Source organism: Danio rerio, chromosome 5 (genome assembly GCF_049306965.1).
Source record: "Danio rerio strain Tuebingen ecotype United States chromosome 5, GRCz12tu, whole genome shotgun sequence".
Classification (NCBI taxonomy): Eukaryota; Metazoa; Chordata; class Actinopteri; order Cypriniformes; family Danionidae; genus Danio; species Danio rerio.
In genome coordinates, this window is record NC_133180.1 from 37,775,608 (window position 1) to 37,794,866 (window position 19,259).

At 34.2% G+C, this 19,259-nt stretch overlaps 1 protein-coding gene across 35 annotated transcripts in view; it reads left to right on the forward strand.

Moving 5' to 3' along the window:
* Positions 1–18,361, forward strand: part of slc8a2a (solute carrier family 8 member 2a) — a 39,240-nt gene extending 20,879 nt beyond the window's left edge. For 10 of the 35 annotated variants that reach the window (XM_073950947.1, XM_073950958.1, XM_073950939.1 and 7 more), the window contains 10 exons: positions 2,832–3,086; positions 4,259–4,702; positions 8,223–8,572; positions 11,609–11,712; positions 12,428–12,445; positions 14,132–14,244; positions 14,332–14,370; positions 16,781–16,880; positions 17,002–17,271; positions 17,353–18,361. In XM_073950947.1, coding sequence (XP_073807048.1) covers positions 2,832–3,086; positions 4,259–4,702; positions 8,223–8,572; positions 11,609–11,712; positions 12,428–12,445; positions 14,132–14,244; positions 14,332–14,370; positions 16,781–16,880; positions 17,002–17,271; positions 17,353–17,729 — 2,070 coding nt within the window. In that variant the 3' untranslated portion in view covers positions 17,730–18,361. 35 annotated transcript variants of the gene reach the window in all.
* The last annotated feature ends 898 nt before the right edge of the window (positions 18,362–19,259 follow it).

Below are 19,259 nucleotides of genomic sequence, written 5' to 3' on the forward strand. Positions count from 1 at the left end.
CATCTGAAAAACAATGCTGAAATCAGATATTCCAATGCAAGCTCACGGAAATTCGTAACATTATGATTTAGGGGCTAATTCGTATGAAATTGTACGATTTAATTTGTACAACTTAGTACGATTTGCTCATCACTCAATGATGGTTAGGATTAGGGGTGGGAACTTGTACGAATTTGTTCGAATTAGCCACTAAACTGACAAAACGTAAAATACTTACGTTTCCTCGTGAGATCAGACTGGATATTCTGCTTTGAAAATATGTTTTCCTTGCCGGAACGGCTGTTTTTGTTTTGTGCTTTTAACCCACCCAATGCCAGTTTAGCCAATTATATTTCAGCACTCAGAGTTGCCTTGGTGAAATCGCTCTCAAAGCATGTGCCGTGACTGAAATGTGACCTCCGGTGGACAGTAGCAAATTCCGAAATGTAGAAATAGATTCAGAGTTCCACATGAGGTGGTTATTAATTAAATAATACATCAAAATATTAGGTGATAAGGTTACATTCTAACACATTGTCCTAACAACATGATACGTGACTAGATTTGCAGTGATACGCAACTGGGTTGTTTGTACCAGACGAAACACCACAAATTTATATATAGCCTTTCAGAAGCACAGAATATGCATGGGTGGGCAAACTCGGTCCTGGAGGGCCGGTGTCCGGCACAATTTTGCTCCAACTCTAATCACACACACCTGCTTATAGATTTCTAGTGATCTTAAAGACACTGATTAGCATGTTCCGGTGTGTTTGATTAGTGTTGCAGCTAAACTGTGCAGGACACCGGCCCTCCAGGACCGAGATTGCCCACCCCTGCTTTAGGCTCTAGTCAGACTCGCTCCTCAATCTGGCAACCTGCGCTTGCATTTGTTTTGATCCAGGAATGTAATACCTAGTTCAACCACTGGATGTCAAACTTACATACTGCACCTTTAAAGGTTCAGGACACCCTGGAGAACTTTTTTTTTATATTAACAGATGTGTGTGTGTTGAGCATCAGTTAAGACAATGTTGGCACCTGTCAGCTTTAATTGTGGGGAAAACTGGATAATTTTGAGCTTTTGTCATCTAATTTCAGCTTCCGGGTTTAAATTAATTTTTGGGGCGGGATCAAAATCGGCGACATAGCTCAGTATTGCAAGTGCAATGATGACGCGTCGGTTTCTCATTATTATTCATAGCGGAGTTTTCTTATCCTATGAGAGGAGCCGGCTGCTTAATTATTCATGAGACCTGCCAGACCTGCCAGTGTCAAGACCGAGCTGTGAGACACAGACCCACGGCACACAGTATTTAGCCGTTCATGAAGGCTCAAATGCGTTTGTTTCCATGAACCACGGGGTTTGTTGCATGTTTTCCCCCACGACCTTGTCAGGGCCGATCATACAGCAAAGCTGCGTGTGTGTTGCTAGCATTTTTGTCGGGAGAGCAGCACGAGAATTAGAGAATGGCGGACGCTGTCTTTTATCCAGAGTTCGTTCACATTCAGACACATCACTGTGCTGCTGTGTTTGCCTAAATCCTCCAGATTACCAGCAGGGCTAATGGTTAAAATAGACAGGTCAGGAGACCTGCTGCACTGAGTCTGCTGGATACGGGGATTGAGGGAGAAGTCCTCATTTATAGTGTTTACATGAACACACTTATCTTTATAATGATATAAATTATGGTTATGTGTATATGAAATTACGAATAACAAATGTAGCAGGGCATCAAATCACTGTTCATTTATTTGCATTTGAACTTTGTAAACTATAAACTCATGCGTCTCCTCAGGGTTGTCTCATTTTGTGAGCTAACTGACATCAACAGTTGTTCGCTCACGTTCTCCCCTGCTGGCCACGCCCACTCCTGCCCGATGCTCGCTGAGCTCCACGCCCATTAATCATGCATCTTTTGAAAAAATTCTGAAGTAGACTTTAACCAAAAGTGGGGGGTGTCATGGCCCTTTAAATCCATAAAAACTTTTTGGAGAAATTTTGTTCGTCTGTAAAAGCGCCATCAGGTGTTTCTCTAAAGAGCTGCAGGTCAGATTTTCCATCACAGTAAGTGCTTGGTAATTCTGAAAGTGATTTATAATTATTTTTGCAAATGTTTATTTTGTTTTTGTTCATTTCTCTGTGACTGTAATTAGTTTCAGTTTTAGTTTTTCATTTACTGTAAATTTTTCATTTTATTTCCCTTAAAAATATTCGTTGAACAACATTTTTAGTCATAATTTTAGTTTTACTTTATAAAGTTACTTGTATACAGATTATATCAGTGTGGTATACAGTGCTCAGCATATATAAGTACACCCCTTACAAATCTATCTTTTAAATTCATATTTTTATTAGGAAGCCTAACAATATTGTATTTATGCATATACATTAAATTAGTCAGTACTGAAGCCAAATCTGCAGCTTATCCAACAAAATAACTTACGATGACAGTTCAAAAACTAGTACACCCAGATTTACATGTTATAGAAAAATAATAATTACAAATTTAAAAAAGAGGAAAAATCAAGAGAAGCAAAAAAAAAATGAACATTTAGAAGAAATTTTGTATGTTGTATTTTTTTAATATTTAGCTTGAATTTAATTGCATAATCTTTCAATTTCTAAAGATGTTCGATGACTAAAATGTTATTTTAATGAATAAATCTGTTTATTAAATCTGTTTAGTTTAAATGCACCAAAATACATTGCCTATATTCACTGAGAAATTGATTCAAATATTCATTTTTAAAATGTTTAATTATGCTGAGCACTGTATATGTAGATATTTTATGGAATCAAATTTTATGACTAATGTTTTGTTTTATATTTTTGTGTGTGTGTATGTGAGGTCTGGGAGGCTCTGGTCACTCTATTCTTCTTCCCTGTCTGTGTCCTAATGGCATGGATTGCTGACCGGCGCCTGCTCTTTTACAAGTACTTGAACAAGCGCTACCGTACAGATAAACGTCATGGTATCATTGTGGAGATGGAAGGGGAACTGGCACCCAGAGGCATTGATGCGATTATGGGAGAAAAATATCAAAACAACACCACAAGCGTTGATATGGAGAAAAATAAAGAACCTGAACAGGACAGAGAGGAGGTAAGAAAGCAGAATAAAACAGACATAAAGAACCTTTTTAACAGGGTAATTTAAACAAAAATGAAAACTTGCTGTTCATTTACTCAATCTTAGTTGAGTTAATGTTCTGGTAGCATTTAAATAAAATTAACGATCTACTGGAGAAAGAGATTAGATGGCCTGAGCATGAATTAATGGCATTTAAAAAAATTTTTTTAAGGTGAACTAAACTGTTAATAAGACATTTTGTCTATGAATAGCATTGTGGTAAATGTTCTTGTCAGAGTTAAACTATAAATAATCATGTTAAAATGATTTCTGAAGGATTATGTGACAATAAATACTGGAGTGATGGTCTTCTCTCTCAGAAATGAAGGTACGTGAGCTGTTGTTGGGGTGGTACCTTTTCAAAAGGTGCAAATTTGTACTTAAAGGGATCATATTGGTAACTCAACAGTATATATAATATTACCTAAAATTTTAAGAACACTTTTGTACTTTTTATGTACTATTTCTTAGAGTGTTCTCATCACAGAAATGGATAAGATTTGTCAGGTTTTTATCCTAACAGCTCTTTTGTGTATACTAGTTTCTTACACATCTCATTCAAAGCTCTTTGTTTTGTTTTTCCCTCAGTTTTGACAGTTGTAAGCTATGAGATAATCAATCTTCGTAGTGATCTGGAACTGTAATGCAATTACGAACTGCTGGAAATTCTTTAGATCTGCATTTATATGAAAATAATTGTAAATCTTTGAATGTTCATCTGCCAATCAAAATCAAGCATTCAACAGTTCTGTAGTGCTATTAAATTATTTATTTATTTAACTTCACCATGTTAGTGATTTTTACTGTATTTTGATTTTGATTTTAATTAATGCAGCTTTGCTGAATATGAAAAAAAAAATATTTAAAAAACAAATATAAGTGACCCCTAGAATTTTTAATTGTACTGTAATTATCAGATCATTAAACTCAATCAATACCTCATGTCTATTTATTTATTTATTTATTCCCTAATTTCCTACAATGTAAGTGAGATCGTATGGTTTGTCAATCTTTATTTAAAAAATTAAATGACAGTGAGACAAGACTTGATCTTCTTACGAGAGTTAATTTTATGATTATTATAATATGATATCGATAAAAAAGTTGATCAAAACATTGAAATGATACCCCACCTGTGGTTGTAGGTCATCCGCATACTTAAAGACCTGAGAGAGAAGCATCCTGACAAAGACCTGGATCAGCTGATTGAGATGGCAAACTATGCCAGCATGCAGAAACAGCGCAAGAGCCGGGCCTTTTACCGAGTGCAGGCTACACGCATGATGATCGGCGCTGGGAACATCCTGAAGAAACATGCTGCAGCTGAACAAGCGAAGAGATTGGCTGGAGAGTCGACTGGGAATGACCTGGCCACCTGTTCTCAGATCAGCTTTGAGCAGGCGCAGTACCAGTGCACCGAGAACTGTGGTAGCGTGAGTCTGTGGGTTTGTTTACGGGGAGGAACCGGCACCAGAACCTTCCACATCGATTACAAGACTGAGAACGGCTCCGCCAACTCTGGGGACGATTTTGAAAATTGTGAAGGAACGATTATATTTCAGCCTGGAGAAACACGCAAAGAAATAAAGGTGAGGGATTAACATAGTGGTGATGAACATTAGAGTATGTATACAGGGGTGATTCTACACTGTAAAGCGAGATAAGTTGACTTTACTTCAAAAAAGTGGGTTAACCCATTGATCTTCAAATGATTAAGTTAATTAACTATGTGCATAATTATAAAACAAAGTCAAATGAACAGTTCCCAGTTACAATGGTTTTACTCACTTTTTTAAGTAATGTCAGCTTGTCGCTTTTAAAGGAGTGGTCCAGAGTGTATTTTTAAAGCTTGGATGTGTTTATAAGATGCAAAGCAATGTGTGCTCATGCTTCACTTGTAAAAAATCATGTTACTTTTCATATATCTTACTTTGATTATATACTGCTACATGAAAACAACTGTCATAATTCCTATTTCCTCTGAAAGGCCCACCCTCAAGAGGTTCTGATTGGTCAGCTAACATAATGTTCTGTGATTCGCGGACAGGCTCCACATCACTTGGAAAAGACATCACTCTAAAATTAAATCTGACAAGTGTCTTTATATATATTCAGAATAAGCATGTGTAAGTAATATAAAACGTTCACATATTTTTTGCAAGTTTGTTATTTGAGATATACCGTATATAGCGCTGCTAAAGATTGTGGCTGTTTACATTAGTTTAAGGGAAAAATATGAATTTGTAGCTAAATTGTTAAAGGTGCCAAACAGCATTTTCATTGTTTACATCCTTGTTTATGTCCTTGCTACAACCGTTAATGCCAGACACTGTGCATATAATAGATCAATTTTAATAAAAAAAAAATACTTACAGGTTGTGGCTCACAATCCACAGCTTTTGCTATTATGGTTGGAGTTGCTCCTTCTTCGAGGAGTTTTTAGCCGAATCCAGCACTGAATGGAGAGAGATTCTGGAAGCTGTCCTTTGTCAAATGTTAGCTATATATATATATTATAATTCTCTGGAGCAAAATTAAAATGTAACTGTAAGTACGTCTATCTTTCTGTCATGTCCTTTGGAAGCCCAAATACAGAAACAGAACAAGTTCTGTGGAAATAGCAGCGTTTGGACAGCATTTTAACTTTCTCTGGTAAAACATTACAGCGCCTCTGGCCACACCCCTTAGTTGCACGGGGTGTGTGCCTTCATAATCTGAAGTGTTTGTGATCTCACCAAATAATGTAATTTTTTGCTGTACCCAAATTTTGTTCGCTGTAGGCTTTGCTAAGCTAACTCTGTAAAAGCCATTGTCTCTCTTTACATTGAACTTTGAGCAAATTACTTTGAGAGATGTTGATTATCTTTACACATCTACATTACATGAACCAATGTTTAAAATTTGATATCATAGTGGACCCTTTAGGGCAACAGGTAAATTTACTTAAAGTAACTTAGTAAAGTAACTTTAGTACAGTTACTATTCACTCCAATATGCAAATCGAAGATTTAGGGGAAAATAATTTTTCATTAACAGAATTTAGCCGTTCATTTTATTAAAAACATTGCTAATATTAATAAATTAGTGTGTGCCAAACACAAGACACTTCTTTTTTTACTTTTAATTAAACAAATGAAAATATATATTATAGTATTGTAAAGTCAATGGCTTAACATAAAGTCAATATTGTTACTCTACCTCAGTAACAGAGTTTGACTTACAGTTTAACAGAGCATATGCCACTGATAAAACCATGTTTAAAAGACTATCACACAACCCACTGTGTGATCAGTGATAAATTCTGTGTTTCTTTTCATATTATTGTAGCTGTTTTGCCATTTTCAAAAAATGTTGTTGGAGTGAGAACTATTTAGATGAAAATATTGTCCCAGAGAGAGCATATATTTACCTTCCAGAGATTCAGATGTTATCAGTGTAAGACATAGACATCATTTAATGCATCTTAGATAGCTGTGTCAGGTCATTTCACCAGTTTAAAGGCAAAGTATGGTACGGTCACAGAAGGTATTTAGTATTAATGCATGGATATTGTTATAATATAATTACCTTTTTTATACTTAGTTTTTATTGATTTTGTTAGGAACATATAACCAGTGGGAACAAAACGAACAGACAAACAAACAAAAAATAATAAAACATACATACATACATATATACATACATACATACATACATACATACATACATACATACATACATACATACATACATACATACATACATACATACATACTCTACCAGTCTTTTTCAGTCATACATACTCTTCCGTTTTTATTTAACTATTACAATATAACCATTTTAATTAATAATTTAAATAAAATTATTCTGTTCATCAAGGTGGCATTTAATAAATGTAAAACAAATGTTTAATTGTTACATAATTATTTATTAAATATTTATTTATTACTTAATGTATATATTTTCAAGTGAAATTATTACTCCAGTTATTATTGCTTTTATTACTATTTCCATTAATAATTATAATAACAATTATAATAATAATAAATAAATAATAATATTAGAGGGATTTTTAAGATCACGTGACTCTGAAGACTGGAGTAATTAAGCTGAAAATGCATCATTAATATCACTGGAATAAATGATTAAATGAAATTATAAGCTACTTTTGAACAGTTATTTTATTATTATTATTTTACAATTTTTAATTGTATTTTTGATTAAATAAAAGCGGCTTTGGTGAGCAGGAGATATTGCCGTTGTGGAGAAAGCCAGCCATTTATTCCATTTCTTTTTAAAAATCTCTATTTATAATCCAAGTGCCTGTGTCATTTTTTATACTATTCCAACTTCTGCTATTATTTTAAACCATTCATCTTTATTTGGTGAGTCTTCTTTTTACCATTTCCGTGTTATAGTTTTTCTTTTTTCAAATAAGTTTTATTTGGTCAATAAATAGACTTGCAATAATCACAAATTTTAAGGTTTAATTTTCTTATATACATAACCTTACAAAAACAAACAAACAAAAACAAACACCCCAACCTCAGCCTGTAAGTATACAATACAGTGATGATCTTAACAACTTTTTAGTTATAATACATTGCTTTGGGAAAAGAATTCCCCATGAAGTGACTGTACAAAAAGACCCCGAATCTTCTGAAATTGTCCAATGTTGCCTTTTAAAAGACATCTGTTTCTGCAGAGTAGATATCAATTCTTCAAGCCATAGTTTAGCAGTTGGAGGATAAACATTTTCCAGTACAATTATAGCAGCTTTTTGTCTGTTATCAAATAATATGTAAGGAATTTCTGTTGTGCACTGCTCAATGAGTATAATCAGATTGTTCTAATATAATAAGCACTGTTATAATACCTTTTTTATTATAATATCTTTAATAACTTTTAATACCTTTTTTCAAACAATTTTACTTTGTAGAAACAACAAGACAGCAAGATTTTCAACTGTACAAGACACTTTTTTCCAGAAAAGATTATATTATGGCCTGAAAGTTATTATGATTCATGACAAGCTAAATACACTGGAAAAGGCTGAAAAAATATCGACCTATACTAAATTTACCTGCAATTATTAAATAGTCCATGTGTGTGTTTGTATTCGTTTGATAGGTGGGCATTATTGATGATGACGTGTTTGAGGAAGATGAACACTTCTTTGTGCGTCTTTCGAATCTGCGAGAGGGAGAGGGTGGGACCAACACTGACGGTGCCCGGCTGGTTGAACCTTTAGTTACTACGGTAACCATTCTGGACGATGACCATGCTGGAGTTTTTGCCTTTGGTCAGCGGGAGCTTTGTGTGGGTGAATGTTCGGGTGTGGTGGAGGTGCCGGTGAACCGAACGTCAGGTGTGCGCGGGACTGTGATGATTCCCTATCACACAGAGGACGGCTCTGCGCGACAGGGGGTTGACTATGAGCAAATACAAGGAGAGCTGGAGTTCACCAATGAGCAGACAAGGTAAAACCACACACTAAAACATTTAATTCAATTGTTTATTTTTTAATCAAAACCTTTTGTTTTAACTTTACACACATGCTAGCAGATTCTTTTCACCCCAATCGGCAATATTCCCACACTGTTTGAATTAAGTTAAATTTAGGGAATTACATGAGTTGATGTGTTATATTGATGACAGAGCAATTTTAATATCTCATTATTGGTTGTAGCTTGTATTTAATATTAAATTATGTCAGACTATGGACCATTTTAATCTGTCATTTTATAAAAAAATATTTTCTATAGTTATCAATGATGTGTCAAACAATTCCTGATTCCTTAATAGATAGAAAAGTCAGAAGAACTACATTTATATTAAATATTTTTATTCTCAGAACTACTTTTTTACTATATTGAGATGTAATTTTGTAAAGCATTAATTTTAAAACCTCATAATTCATCACTGTCTGCTTACAAACAACCCATCACATTTTATAACAAGGTTTCATTAATGTATGCACTAAAGTGAGCTAAGAATGAACAAAACTTAAACAATATTTATTTTTCATTGTTGATATTAAATCCAGTGTTTACAGATGCATTATTAACATCCAAAAATTTAGCTTGGTAACATTATTTAATGCACTTTTGGCAAGGACTAAAAATCAATCATGTATTTGTATTTATTAATGTTAACTTAATGTTTTATTGATTAAAGATGAATAAATATTGTAATAAATGTATTGTGCATTGCATCTTCATGTTAGTAAATATATTAATTATTATAACCTCATTGTAAAAAGTCAAAAAATCTGTATATTTCTGGATTCTGCTACCTCTTGTTCTTGTTTGTACCACTAGATGTCTCTTTCTTCACAGTAGTCACCAAATTCTGAAAAGTCAAGTTTGTTCAGCATATCTTTTTTGAGCCTCAATCTGTTACTCAGTCTGTCGGTCAGTTCAAAGTTACTGTCATTCTGAGCAAGCTAAAGCTCCACTGTGACACCAGGTAAATCTACCTGATATTATACCTGATATTATATGATTCAATTAAAATTATATTAAATAATTTATATAGTTATAATAATTCAGGGGGTTTAATAATTCTGACTTCAGCTATATATATATATATATATATATATATATATATATATATATATACACACACACACACACACACACACACACATACATACATACATATATATATATATATATATATATATATATATATATATATATATATATATATATATATATATATATATATATATATATATATGTGTATATATATATATATATATATATATATATATATATATATATATATATATATATATATATAAATAAAAACAGGGGAGCTAATAATTCATATTTATTAATATTTATTAATTCATGAATTATTAGCTCCCTGTTGATTTTTTTTCTAATTTCTGTTTAACGGAAAGATCATTTTTTCAACACATTTCTAAAGAATAGTTTGTTGGTTTGTTCTGTGGACAATCGATGAAAATTATAGCTTAAAGGGGCTAATAATTTTTATTTTAAAATGGTTTTTAAAAAATTTAAATTAAATTAAAAATAAATTCTAGCCAAAATAAAACAAAGACTTTCAAATAAATTAAATTAGAAATGAAATAAAAGACTTTCGAGAAGAAAAAATATTATCAGACATACTGTGAAAATTTTTTTCCTCTGTTAAACCTCAATAACTCTGATTTCAACTGTGTGTATGCATATAAGCAAGTATGCTTTAGAAAATTAACTTAATATTATACTTAAAGCTAATCTAATAAGTGTAGTTAAAGTTTAACTATGTTTTTAACATATTTTTTACACAAGATGCATACTAATATCAAAGAAATATTTCGGTGCATTGCCCAAGTAAGGGCATATAGTGTAGTTGTTGTTGAGTCTTTGTTGTAGCATGGATGCAATGTGTCCAGTTGATATGCAGCAAAATATGTGTTACTACAGGTGGTCTGTATAGCTCACTCACCACTGTGTTTCAAATTTACCAGTTTAAATAAATAAATAAGTATAAAACAAAATGTGAGATGTTCCTGGTTGCAGTAGGTATTGTGAATGAGTTTTTAGAGGCGATAGGAATTGATAGCTCTCACAACCTGGCAGAAAATGCAGATTTTTTTTTTGAGTACCTTCTATAAGAAAGTACACTTTGAAGTATACTCAGAAAAGTTCTAGTTTTTAAAGTTTTTATACTGCAAGTATACTACCTGAAGACCTGTTCATATACATGTGTAAAACTATTTAAAAAAAAACTACAGTTAGTAGAAAAGTGTACTCAGAATGCTTAACTGTAATTATTTAAAGGAACAGTTTACCTCCAAAAAATGGTCTTTCGTCTGTTGAACACAAAGCGAGATATTTTGAAGAATGTTGTTGAAAAGCAGCTGTTAACATCAATAGCAGCAACAAAAAATTTTATGGATGTCAATGGCTGCATTTCCCCAACATTCTTCAAAATATCTTCCTTTCAGAAAAAGAAATAAACTCAAATAGGATGGAGCGAGAAAAGGTCAAATTTATTTTGTATTTTTCTGTCTATATAAGTGCCATATATTTAAATGTAATATTAAGCAAATTTCAGAAAAGTACACAAAAACTAGCCTGAACGTACATATTTTCTTATTTTAAGTTGAAAAGAGGCATAGTAATAGCACAAGATTATTTTTTTCTTAAGGTATCTGTATATTCTCATAGAAATCTGTGCTGTCTAGCGTGAAGAGAAGCTTCAGAGAGCACATAACTGTCATTCCTACACTCACGCATTGGTAAATCTGCCTTTGTTGTTAAAACTAACTAGATAAATCTTAAATCTTCAATGCAGCACTGGTTTGTGAAAAGGAGAGCTTGTACACAACTGAACGCCCGTCTCAGTTCTTCAGTGTGAGATTGAATTATTTATAGACTGTGTGTTAAAGTATTCATGTAGGCCTAACTCTGATGTGATTTAAATGCTGAGGTCTGCTTTAATATTTCAGAGGTAAAGCCAAGAGGAAATGATGATTTGTCCTTTGCTCTTTGTGTCCCCAGTAAGACACTTCAGGTGCGCATCATTAACATGCAGGAATATGAGAAGCGAGAGAATTTCTACATTGTCCTTGAAGAGCCCAAATGGCTCAAGAGAGGCATCTCAGGTGTGTGTGCACCTATTCCTATTAATCATCACTGTTACAGTTTTTTTTTCTTTGTAAAAGTGGCTTCTATGATTGCTGTCTATATTTTAATGCGTTATAGTTACTGAGATCCCACTAGCCTCGTGCTCACCTCTCTGATACACACATGGACATTTCTATGACCAGTGTCCAATTTCAGATCAATAACAGAAGCACATCAGGGGGACAAATTAGACATGCGTCACTCACAGTAACAAGATCCAACTCACGCACACACACTTCAGCCTCACGTTTGTGGGTGTGTGTAATTTGAGCTGATGTGCGTAAATAAAAGTGAATGTTAAAGAGAGAATTAACACAAGGTTCATTAGTGAGCTAATTAGCTACTTTCATTAACCATTGACTAAGCATAGATGAATAGATGGATATGAACTTTCTTTACATTAAAATACAAGTATGCCATCATCAAAACTAATTGAGAACATTTTAAAGCAATGTTTGTAAAAACTCTTTTTGAATCGAGCAATGTCACTTTATATGATAAACTGATTTAATTGTGCCATTTATTCACATTTAAATACTAAAAAATGCAATTATTTTGGAAATATACTGTATTTTTATCAAAATAAATGTAGCCATGATTGGCGTAAGAAGATTGATTGATTGATTGATTGATTGATTGATTGATTGATTGATTGATTGATTGATTGATTTTTCACTGACATGCTGCAAGTAGATCTGCTGTTAAACCAGGGTAAGCTACAAACTATTTTTGCATATTTGTGTGTGTGGACTAATATATATAAACCGGCCACATTATTAGGTACACCTTACTAGTACCGGGTTTTACACACTTTTGCTTTCAGAAGTGCCTTAATCTTTCAGGGCATAGATTCAGCAAGGTACAGGAAATATTGCTCAGAGATTTTGGTCCATATTGACATGATAGCAGCAGATTTGTCTGCTGCACATCCATGTTGTAAATCTCCTGTTTCACCACATCCCAAAGGTGCTCTTTTGGATTGTGAACTGGTGACTGTGGAGGCCATTTGAGTACTGTGAACTCATTGCCATGTTTTAGAAACAAATCTGAGATGATTTGTGACGTTATCCTGCTTGAAGTAGCCATCAACAAATGGGTACACTGTAGTCATAAAGGGATGGACATGGTCAGCAACAATTCTCAGGTAGGCTGTGGCATTGGCATTAAAGGGCCCAAAGTGTGCCAAGAAAATGACCCCCACGCCATTACACCACCACCAGCAGCCTGGACCGTTGATACAAAGCAGGATAGATCTATGCTTTAATGCTGTTGACACCAAATTCTCACCCTATCATCTGAATGCTGCCGCAAAAATAGAGGCTCATCAGAGGCAACCTTTTTTTAATCTTCTATTGTCCAATTTTAGTGAGCATGTGTGAATTGTAGCCTCAGTTTTCTGTTCTTAGCTGAGAGGAGTGGCACCCGGTGTTCTGCTGCTGTAGCTCATCTGCCTCAAGGTTCGATATGTTGTACATTCAGAAATGCTCTTCTGCATACCTTGGTTGTATCGAGTGGTTATTTCAGTTACTGTTGCCTTTCTATCAGCTGGAACCAGTCTGGCCATTGTCCTCTGATCTCTGGCATCAACAAGCCATTTATGCCCACAGATCTGCCGCTCACAGGATATTTTCTCTTTTTTGGACCATTGTCTATAAATCCAAGAGGTGGTTGTGTTTGAAAATCCCAGTGGACCAGCATTTTCTGAAATAGTCAGACCAGCCCATCTGGCACCAACAACCATGTCACGTTCAAAGTCTCTAAATCTACCTTTCTTCCCCATTCTGATGCTCAATTTGAACTGCAGCAGATGATCTTGACCATGTCTACATGCCAAAATGCATTGAGTTACTGCCATTGCTGATTAGAAATGTGCATTACGAGCAGTTGGACAGGTGTACCTAATAAAGTGGCAGGTGAGTATATATATATATATATATATATATATATATATATATATATATATATATATATATATATATATATATATATATATATATATATATATATATATGTGTATATATATATATATATGTGTATATATATATATGTATATATATATATATATATATATATATATATATATATATATATATATATATTTATATATATATATTTATATATATTTATATATATATATATATATATAAATATATATATATATATATATATATATATATATATATATATATATATATATATATATATATATATATATATATATATATATATATATATATATATATATATATATATATATATATATATATACTCATGTAACATTTTTTGTGGTCCAAGGTCACAGATTTATTTATCTCTTTTCACATAAGGATGTGTTACATGCCACATCTGAACATTTAGCATTTATCCTTTATTTATCTTTTCTCTCAATCTCACCAGCCACCCCTGGTCCAGAAGTGGAGGAGGCCAGACGTATAGCCGAGAAGGGGAAGCCTGCTCTAGGAGAACACTGCAAGCTAGAGGTCATTATAGAGGAGAGTATGGCCTTCAAGGTATCCACACATCCTACATACAACAAAACATTAATTTCATGTAGTCTGTAATAGACCCTGTATTCACTGTGATTCCTCTTCATAAAGGTCCGACAGGGAATGACCCCTAATGGAGTCTTAGATGCGGTAGTAATCCACTTGCCTCAGTGTGAAGTGTGTTGGGTTTGCCCTATAAACTTCAGCCTTTAAACACTCTCTGACTGATTGAATCACACCTAAATGCATGGAGATTGTCATGTAATTAAACCTTATTTTCCCATTCACAACTGTTTTAATCTGTGTTCACTAACATCACTAACTGACTTCATTGACTTCTATTGTATTTTTTTTCCTACTATGGAAGTTGATGGGTCCCAACATTCTTTAAAATACTTATCTGTGTTCAACAGAAGAAAGAAACTAAAATAGGTTTCAAACCACATGAGGAACCACTTTTTCATTTTTGAATCACAATCAAAGTTTGTCCTTTTGTGCAACACCTCAAGGTTTACGTTTGTGCTTATAATCCCCACAACTTCCATAAAGTGCCCTGCATCAGAAGTTGTGGTAGTCACTCACAGATTTATTTTGACACTGACACATTTAAATTTAGAAATAACTGCACACAGATTAAAACTACAGCTTTAAACACAAACTTCTTATAACTTTTTTTTCACAATGAAACAAAATGTAGATTTGGCCAAACAAAAACAAGCTAGAATTCATTAACAATACTGGCCATACTACAAACAAAAATGAACCCTTGTGTGCTGTTGGGAATGTTTTCATCCACTCTGGGGTGATTTTGAGTCTTAATTTGGCTACAACTTTCTCTGTGTTTCAGCAAACTCCTTTGAAATTGTTTCAACTCAACAATATACTATTTTACAAAATTTAGACAAATTTACTACCCTTTCATTATGTTAGTGGCTGTTTTGCCCTATTGACTTCCATTATAATGACCTTATTGCAAAGCCATGAGACCACATAATGTACAGTTGAAGTCAGAATTGTTACCCCCCCCCTGAATTACTAGACCCTCTGTTTATTTTTTTCCCCAATTTCTGTTTAACAGAGAGAAGATTTTTCAACACGTGTCTAAACATAATAGTTTTAATAACTCATTTCTTATAACTCATTTATTTTATCTTTGCCATGATGACAGTAAATAATATTTGACTAGATCTTTTTAAGACACTTCTATACAGCTTAAAGGTAAATTTAAAGGCTTAACTAGGTCAATTAGGTTAACTAGGCAGGTTAGGGTAATTAGGCAAGTTATTGTATAACGATAGTTTGTTTTGGAGACAGTCGGGAAAAAAATTAGCTTAAGAGGCTAATAATATTGACCTTAAAATTGTGTTTAAAAAATATAAAACTGCTTTTATTCTAGTCAAAATAAAGCAAATAAGACTTTCTCCAGAAGAAAAAATATTATCAGACATACTGTGAACATGTCCTTGCTCCGTTAAACATCAACTGGGAAATATTTAGAAAAAAAATTCAAAGGGGGGCTAATAGTTCTGACTTCAACTGTATATTAATTGTTGGAGGTTTTCCCTGCTGGGAAGAAGTACAGTTTGTAATTTGTGCTGTTGATCATCAGTTGCAGGTCAAAAAATGCTTAGCTTCTGGCTTATATGTGAGTTATATATTGAAGTTTATAGACTATAATGTGTGAAGTATAGTGTGTGGTGTCAAAGAAAATTAAAATAAGCACCTTAGCTTTCAGAACATTGTGAACATAGTAAGTGTATTTATACATGTACAATTAATTTGTTGTTATACTCCATACAACTGCATATAAAGTATGATAAAAGTTTACCACATCCCAAAAGGTTAAACCATCAACAATCAAGAATGCATGATTATTGTCCCCAAATTGCATTATTCTGGTCCGAGGTTCGAGACCTACTATCAGGTCTGATGGAATCTCAGATCCAATGCGACCCATTGCTTTTTCTCATGCTGGACGATCCATCACTTTCCTTATCCAACAACCAAAGAAGGATTCTGTCAGTTGTTCTGACTGCTGCAGCTGCAAAAAAAAAAAAAAAATCCTGAAAATATGGCAAGTTCCATCTGCTCCTGCTGATCTATCCTGGAGGCTATATCTACTGGACATTATTAGTTTGGAATACACCACAGCCGAAAAAAAAAATGGTGCCAGTAAGAAAACTGTACAATTTTGGTTAAATATGAGACTGTATCAGATATGTTTAAATCCTGATTTACTACCTATTATTGCAGTATTATATTATATTTTACTTTTTTGTTGGGTGGATCTCAGACTTTGTTCAAAATCAAAATGTTCAATAAAAAAAAAGAATGCATGATTATTTGGTGTCAATGCTTTACAATACAAAAAGTCATTTTAATGGAAGCCAATAGAGCAAAAACCACCACAAACATAACATAACAAGAGTAGTCAATTTAAACAATACACAAGGGTTAAAAGATTACTTCTATTAAGAAATTGATCCAGATTGATTGATGAGTGTTAAATGGAAACATTTGTCAATCACTGAGCCCCACTATATTGTGCATGCATGTTTAGAATACTGTAGACCGTCTACTGAAGGATACTAACCTTGCTGAAGTACTTGGCACACACTCCTGGAGAGAACAGTTCATCGAGGCGGTAACAGTCAGCGCAGGTAGAATCAAATCAGTATAGACTCTCAATATCTGTATATGTATATTTATGTGAAATGAATTAAGCTGCATTTGTGTCCATATGATTCTTGATCATGATGATGTGTCATTTCTGCCTCTCAGGGGAAGCTGATGAAGAAGGAGGTGAACCTCAGCCGCCGTCATGCTGTGATTATTTCATGCATGCAGTCACGGTGTTCTGGAAGATTCTGTTTGCCTTCGTTCCACCCACTGAATACTGGAACGGCTGGGCCTGCTTTATTGTATCCATTCTGGTCATCGGGCTGCTAACTGCTGTCATTGGAGACTTGGCATCCCATTTTGGCTGCACTGTAGGCCTCCGGGACACTGTCACTGCTGTGGTGTTTGTTGCTTTGGGAACCTCCATACCAGGTAAATATATGGTAGTATGTATGTAAATAAATAAATAAATGTACTGACTAACCATCTGTTATCTTCCCTTTATTCTTCTAGACACATTCGCAAGTAAAGTCGCTGCTACACAGGATCAATATGCTGATGCTTCAGTAGGAAATGTGACCGGTAGCAATGCGGTGAATGTTTTTCTCGGGATTGGTGTGGCCTGGTCAGTTTCTGCTGTTTACTGGGAAGTCAAAGGTCAGGTGTTTTATGTAGACCCCGGTTCGCTTGCATTCTCAGTCACACTCTTCACCATCTTTGCCTTCATTAATATCGGCGTGCTGATGCTTCGGCGGCGGCCATCGGTAGGTGGAGAGCTGGGTGGACCTAAAGTGATGAAGGTCCTGACTTCAATGTTGTACGTCGGTTTGTGGCTCCTCTATATCACGTTCTCCAGCTTAGAGGCCTACTGTCATATTACTGGATTCTGAGGACCAAAGAGACACACACACAAACAGACTCGCACTTACACTAATGGCATTCAGATGAAATTAGTTTTGTGAGAACTGAGCTGTGTGATGTAAGATGTACGTAGGGTAGATACTTTCTGTGTAACCAAAAGTACCTAAAATGTGTGAGAGAGAGAGAGCAAGACTGACTGAACTGCTGTCGGGGATGTATATAACTGGTGTTTGGCTTTGATTTCAGAGCACATTAGAGGCAGTGTGATTTTTGACACCATCAGACTGTCAGTGACATGAATGAAATACTGTAAGATGTAGCACTTTTTTTGACAGAGCTGTGGTGTCATTTTATATACTGACTGATGACCAGTAATTGATGTGTCTGAATGCTAGGCCTCCCTCTGAGAGAGAAGGCACTTATTACTCTCCATATAAAGGAACGGATGAACTCTGTTATGAGTGAAACTGAACTTCTTTTTGGATGTCAGGTATTGTGGGACTTACCTTGAAATGTTTATGAACGAAACTGGGATAACCATTATCATAATTCACATTCATTTATTTTCTTGATTAAGGAGTCTGTGTCATGTCACTTCATGAATTAACTCAAATGTATAATTTCAGCATTTAAATGCAAGTAAAATCATTAATAAATGTAAGTGTTGGTTTTTATTGTGCTCTAGGCATTACAACAGAAATATGCAGCTTATCTCAGAACACTCTTGGAGTATTTCTTGAATCATCTTATTTTTGGTACAGAATAAAAATGAACCATGGATTATTTTAGTAAAAATGCTGTAACCATCATTATATTTATTAATTTATTCAGTGTAGCAGTTCTCCAAGCACAGTTTCTTGTCATTAATTACAGTTGTAAGAACAACAAATAATAACTTGACTTCTAATTGATCAATTGGAGAAGTGGCAGAAGGTTGATCTTCTCCAACGAATCATCTGTTGAACTGCATCTCAATCATCACAAATACTGCAGAACACCTATTGGAACACGCATGAACCCAAGATTCTCACAGAAATCAATCAAGGTTGGTGAAGGAAAATTCCTGGTTTGGGGTTACATGGACAATTTCTCCAGCAGGATAGCGCTCCTTTTCATACTTCAGCCTCCACATCAAAATTCCTGAAACTAAAAAAGGTCAAGGTGCTCCAGGATTGGCCAGCCCAGTCACCAGTTATGAATATTAATGAGCACGTCTGGGGTAAGATGAAGGAGGAGGCATTGAAGATAAATGCAAAGACTGTTAATGGACTCCTGCAAGATTGCTTTCTTTGTCATTCCAGATGATTTCCTTAAGTTATTTGGGTCATTGCAGAGATGTAAGGATGCAGTCTTCCAAGCTCATGGGAGTCAGACACAATATTCATTCTTTTTTCACTGCAGCATGACTTTATATTCTATACTGTACATTATTTCTAAGTGACAAGACTTTTGTCTAAACAAAGTCAGACCTTATTGTCCCAATTAAATAATTAACAATCATGGTATGATCATATTTTATTGTGGTAAAATAAGCGTAATCTAGAGGCCTTTCCCTTTCA